Here is a 6,239-nt window from a genome sequence, read left to right as displayed (position 1 = left end):
CAATATGTTCAACTTCTTTTAAAAAACAATCAATTTTTTTCGAATTTTCAAAACAGGAGCCGGGAGAGAGCATGAGTCGCCCCTGCCATAGGCTGACCCCTGTGTTTTTTTTTTGCATAGGTCGCTCTATGCACGGGGACCTCTTACGGTGATTCTTCGATACCTGGCAATATAGACTCAAAACTATATAACCAGTCCAAACCAAACCACTTTTAAAAATCTGGTCCATCAAAAAATCACAAATTTTATATGGATTTGGTTAGTTTTGAAACCACATTTTTTATCTAAAATATGGACCAAATATGAATCAAACCATATTTTAAAGAAAATGACCTGCGGAGTACAATTGAAGACTCACTGTAACTCGTTACTTTAGTCACAGCAAAGCCAATTCTGCTTGTGAGTTGTGTCGTGTGTTTATAAAATTAATTATTTGATTAATTAAACACACCACCACCCAGGCATCAATCAAATCAAATCACACTCCCAATCTCAATTACACATATATTAAGCTAATTTCAGTTTCATTTCTTTTCTTGATTTTGATTTCATCATCATTGTTTGTTAGTGATTGTGATTGGGTACGTGGTGCTGATGGGGAAGGTGGCGGTGACAGCGGCGGTCATAGGTGCTGCCGCCATGTGCGCGGTGGTGGCTCTGCTCGTGCGCCACCAGCTCCGTAATTCGAGCCAGTCTTCACGAGCTGCTGCGATTTTGAAGGAGTTTGAAGAAAAGCGTGGGACCCCTGAGTCGAAATTGAAACAGGTGGCGGATGCGATGCCGGTGGAGATGCACGCCGGACTTGTGTCGGAAGGCAGAAGCAAACTGAAAATGCTAATCAGCTATGTTGATAATCTTCCCGCTGGGTCTATACACTACACTCTCTTACCTCAATGAATATCCATATTTTAATCCATAACTATATAAAACCAAACCAAATTATAACCATATTTCTTATAATCTATATAATCCTAATTCCTGAATACAAAGGATTTGGATATTTACCAAGTATACCCTTTTTTAAAATCAACTTCACACTAAATCAGGGGTGTTTTTTGTCTTTTAACTAACAAGCTGGATCATCCAATACATTCCGGGTATGACCCATTATAAAAAACAACTGAAAATTACTTGCAATCCAGCAGGATCCGAAAACTGCAGGATAATCCGGGGAAATTTTTGAAAATTATAGACAGTTTTTTTTGAGAATGATTTCAGGCACCACTTCCTCGACAGTTATTTTGAGCCATGATTTCAGGCACCACTTCCTCCTTGAGTTTCAAATCGTAGTGACATTGATCCATTCTATTGCAATGAATAATGGTGAGTTTTCTCCTTCTCAGCGTGGTTCCATGGTTTCACAAGTACAGAGTTCTAACTGGTTGTTCTGTTATATTTTCAAACAGGTTGTAAGCGCATCCCACTGTCTGCTCTTTCTCATTCTTCTGCAAGAACCGGTTACTCTGAATGAACATCAATAATTATTTTTGGTAGTAACAATTGGTTGCTTAATTTTTGTTGATGACAGGACAACGGAGACGTGTTTCACATAATGGCCATACTGCTCCACGTTCAGTCTCCGCAACTGCGACAATTAATGGCACGCACATTTTTACACCATTTTCATAGAGGTTTTTTGCCCATCCTGCTTCCTTTGATTCTCATACCAAACTAGATTGCGCCAAGATCGGCCTTCCTTCGCTTCGTACTTCTACAAGAATAGGTTGACGGGATCCACAGATTTTATTCTGGATTCAATTTATTTTAATTTTTTTTTATACTTTGTCATGTTTGATTTGTGATTTATGGTTCTATCCTATATTCTATCTCATGTGCTATTCTCGGGGATTCAGTTTTAATGCAATTGATATGCATGAGTTTTGTTCATTATCACCAAGGTATCATAATTTTTTCATATTGCATCTCTGTATATTTTTACAGCCATGAGTTTCCAACATCAATTCAGGAGGTGTGTAACTAATAAAAAGCCTAGGCAGGACCACTGGCAGAAGACAGGAAAGAAGGATTGGCAGTGGTTTTGATCCAGCTATTACCGCAGAAAAGTAGACACAACTGAGAAGGATGACATGATTCTCAACACAAATTTTCAAGAAAGGAGGAGTAAAAAGTGAGTTGGGTTTTTGTTTGTACTTTGACATGTCTGCCAACTTTTGTTTTGCTAACAACCGTTCCATGTCCAATAGATCTTTGAACATAATACTGGCACTCCACCAACAGATGAATCAAATATAGATGAATATCGTACTTGAATTATTAATCACTTTAGAAACATGATACATTTGTTTGGAAGTAATGTTGAAATCAGTGAGTTGTCAGTAGTCCAGGAATAGTTGATGGGATTCTTAGATTTTATTCATATCCAGAAATTGGATGTAAGTGATGTCTTCTATAATAATCTCGAGTTTTTTAAAAAGGAATTCATGTTGAAATAGTAACATGGCTGTTACATATTCTTACTATAGGTGCCTTTAGTTGCAATATACTAAAGGATAAATGCCCAAGTCTGTTCAAGCCAGAGCAGCTTGAAGCCGATGCTCTTCAGAATAGCTTTGACAGAAAACCATCTTTAATGTCGTCTAAGGTACACATTTTTGGTTTTAAATGTACTTGCAATTTTACAGTTCCAGTTTCGTCTCATAAACAACCACTGGCCACACCTGCCACAGCCGGTGAACAATTGGATAGTGGTGTCCACTGCATCTTTTGCTCTTATTATTTTAGTTAGCCATTTAATCTACTTATTATTAGTGAATAATTTATGACAAACTTATTTCTTTAGTTTTATATACACACATAAGTATATTGTATCATATATTATTATAATCACAAAGAAGGCTACGTGGTGTTGACCTGTCTGGTAAACATTCTATTATAAACAGGCATTTTAATATTGGCTAAGATTGATTGCATTTTAACTTTATTTAATTTGCTGAGGTGTGATGTTGATGAGTTTGTGGCCAAATCATTGGCTCAATTCCTGTTTAAATTTGCATCCACTGTTGAACTTCGAGACTGTGACTTATGACTTTGAGGAGGAATTGCATTTAACAAAGCCACTCCTACTGATTGTGGTAACAATGGCATGACAGATATGTGAATCTTATGATAACCGAGATAACCGACTAAAATGAATATGTTGCAGATTCCTGTGAAGCAGAGTGGTATATAAGCTTTTTACTTTCAACAGTTTTAACCCCCAAATTTCAATGATATGTAATGTTTTAAATCCAGATCCCGGCGACATTACTTAACTCTTTGTTCCAAAAGGATGCTGGCAGTTGTTCAGGGTTATTGCGATTCTCACAGGTATTTAGTCTTTTCCATAAGTTTGGTCATGTGGTATGTTTAACCTCCTTCGGATTTCCTGCAGTAACCACATCATGTGCAATTACTCCTCGGGTTACTAATAGAACTTCCCTGGACTTTTCCAGCTAAATTTGTTGATTCTTAGCCCACATGATACGGGAGGTTAGTGCACGAGGTCTATTAATTTGTTTATTTGGAGATCAATTTACTCTGGTTCTAATGAAGAAGTCAAATAAAAAATAGATTTATAAATGCATGTCAATTTTATTATTTTTGAAGCATGTGCAATGATGTATGTTAATTTGATAAGTTCTTACATATTTGATAATTGTTCCCTCAGAGGCAGGGCTTAGAATGACCAAGTTTGCATAGATTTGCTGAGGTTCAAGTGCAGTACTTTCAAGGATAAAAGGTAAGGAATTAGCAGTTATTAAAAGTATAACAAGATAATTATTTGGCTCTGACTACTTTAGAGCAAGTCCAATGCAAGATGCAAAATAGCTATAGCTATTGTTATAATTTAGCACCAAAAAGTGTTTTTTGTTGCTAAAATAGAACTTCAACTCCAATGCTAGATGCATTTTGCATCCAAATAATTCCAAAATTAAGTAACTTTAGTCCCTCTCTCCTAAACTTTGTTTAAAGTTCACCACTATATATACCAATTATAGTTAGTTGATGATGTGGCATGGATGCATAAATGCATCCTTGGTTTCAAATTTAGAACCAAGGATGCATATATGCACATTTGCATCCAAGTATAGAACCCCATTGGAGTTGAGATTTTTAGCATTTGATTTCAAATTATAGAAATGGCACCACTTATAACATTGCATTGGACTTGCTCTTAATAATAATATGCTGAAATTTTGTAGCGCTATAATGGTATTGTGATTTCACTTACAATATTTGATTCAAAAATATGTTGGAGGTTTAAATCGGATATAAAATGTTCCTTTCTCTTCACCAATATAGACCTCATCTTATTGAAAATCCCTGCTTCTTATTGTTGGAAGTTGATTCAAAATTGATGTGTGATTAGTATTACTATTAGCTGGAAGAATATGTATATAGTATTTATATTTAAGTGTTCAGCAATTAGGATCAGTTATTTAAGTCAGTTTTATTGATGCAGTTATGTGATAACCATGTTGGCAGTTTTAGGTAGTTATCAGGGGTGTCAGTTAATGTCTGGGCATATATATGCAGCATGTTGTTCTGTATGTTTTAGGTTTTCTAAACAATAAAAAAACTTTCTTCCAGTAATTGCAGTTATCTTATATTATTAAGTGAGTTGTTTCTAACACTTATTACTTTTGTGTAGTTGATTTTTACTTTGAGGTTTGTGGCTATTAGCATTAACAGTGTGTTAATGCTTTGTATATGATATTGCTTTGCTCATTTGGTCGGCATGTTTAAGATGATGATTCTAAATTACAAATTATTTGGTTATGCTCTCCGTAACTACTCTGGCTTGGTAGATGTTCATTAGCATTATAGCAATTTGAAGGAAATCTTAGACCTGGACTTCAGTTTGGACCTTAACTTAGATTGCATCAACATTCAACTAAACTTTGTCCCTGCTGAAGTCTTTTACTCTCAAGCACCTCTTATCATGGTATTAGTGGAAATAAAGCTACTCAACACTTTAAACAATATGACTTTCAAAATTGATGGTGTTAGAAGCTCCTTTCATATAGCTAAACCTTTAACTGGTATTGTTATCAAAGAGCCATGTGCCAACACTTCTGCAAGTCTTTATGTGGTTCCTAAAATCAGTGCAATGACAAGGGTAAAAGAAGATAATGATTTTTTTTCCCAATTATTTTTATTAGTTCTCCTACCATATTTGTGACTTTATTGTATTAATGTGTGTTTTTATATTTTTGATGTGTTGTTTGCTTATTTCTATTTATGTTTACTATCTGGGAAAATTTAAGTGGTAGCATGTCTTGCTCTAGGTTTATAATCAAATGACTCTCCTGTAAACAGAACTAGCTTCTTCATCGTCTGAGAAACTCAAACAATTTTAAGAAAACGATGAGAAATCGAGGTCCTAGAGAATGCACATATATACTGTGTTGCTGAAAGACATGGCTCCTGAACCTCTTAGCTACAATACAAAAGTATGCGCATAGATTTTTTCCCTACAGCTACATATTGTATGCTCAAAAAAGAGGAATAAAGGATGTTGTAGGATTGTCAGTTCTGCATCTACGAGGCAGATGGATGGATTATGATGTAGGATTGTGAGTTCTGCAGGTACCAGGCGGGGAGGGAAAAATATCAGCATGCAAGATCAAGTGACCTGAGTAAATAAGATTGATTAAGAAAACCTGTTTTTTTTGTAGTATTGTCATGTCAATTTCTTTGATTTTTTCACGCTGATTCTACTAGCACTGTAGTATGTATGGATGCACTACTGTAGAAAACTATAGATGCAATTGAAGTGGTTAATTAATTTGTAAAACCTATCTTTGGTGGACCTTTGTACTTTGTAATGTACTTCCGTCCATTCGTGAATTGAAGCACTATATTAACCGGAATCTTTGCTTTCACTGCAGCAACAAATTGGTCAGGGATCCTCTGTATTTTGATCAAATACAATGAGTTCTACTTAATCACAAAATTATATATAGATATGTAAATTTAATATGAGATAATAAGATTTGTAATCTCTGTAAAGGTATGAAGCTTAGCAGCATCGAATTCTCACTACCAGGACCAAACTGATAAACATAGATCTTGATAAGTTAATCACCAATAAAGATCACATCTATATCTATCATGTAAAGCATGTCGCAAGAATAGAGGAACATGATTTTCTCATTTTCTCTTTGCTTTAGCTGAAATTTTAAATATAGCGTAATTATTATAAAGCGAAAATGACAAATAGTGACCGTGACAAATTA

General features: G+C 35.1%; 1 protein-coding gene across 11 annotated transcripts; it reads left to right on the top strand.

Moving 5' to 3' along the window:
* Nucleotides 1-327: 327 nt before the first annotated feature.
* On the top strand, nt 328-5,873 carry LOC108212393 (hexokinase-1-like). Of its 11 annotated transcripts, none has more exons than XM_064088602.1 (8): nt 328-399; nt 569-866; nt 1,259-1,323; nt 1,407-2,128; nt 2,484-2,602; nt 3,253-3,489; nt 3,668-3,739; nt 5,320-5,873. In XM_064088602.1, exons 2-4 carry the CDS (start codon nt 595-597, stop codon nt 1,469-1,471), a joined length of 402 nt encoding a protein of 133 aa, XP_063944672.1. In that variant the 5' UTR covers nt 328-399; nt 569-594; the 3' UTR covers nt 1,472-2,128; nt 2,484-2,602; nt 3,253-3,489; nt 3,668-3,739; nt 5,320-5,873. The 11 variants fall into 11 exon arrangements, with proteins under 11 accessions (XP_063944672.1, XP_063944677.1, XP_063944674.1 ...); XM_064088607.1 differs by lacking the exon at nt 328-399 and having other exon boundaries at nt 406-866; nt 1,407-1,631; nt 1,942-2,128; XM_064088604.1 differs by lacking the exon at nt 328-399 and having other exon boundaries at nt 406-866; nt 1,407-1,723; nt 1,942-2,128.
* The last annotated feature ends 366 nt before the right edge of the window (nt 5,874-6,239 follow it).

This window comes from Daucus carota, chromosome 3, assembly GCF_001625215.2.
Source record: "Daucus carota subsp. sativus chromosome 3, DH1 v3.0, whole genome shotgun sequence".
In the NCBI taxonomy this organism is placed as follows: Eukaryota; Viridiplantae; Streptophyta; class Magnoliopsida; order Apiales; family Apiaceae; genus Daucus; species Daucus carota.
The sequence above is the reverse complement of the archived record's forward strand: the minus strand, read 5'-3'. Positions and strand labels throughout refer to the sequence as shown.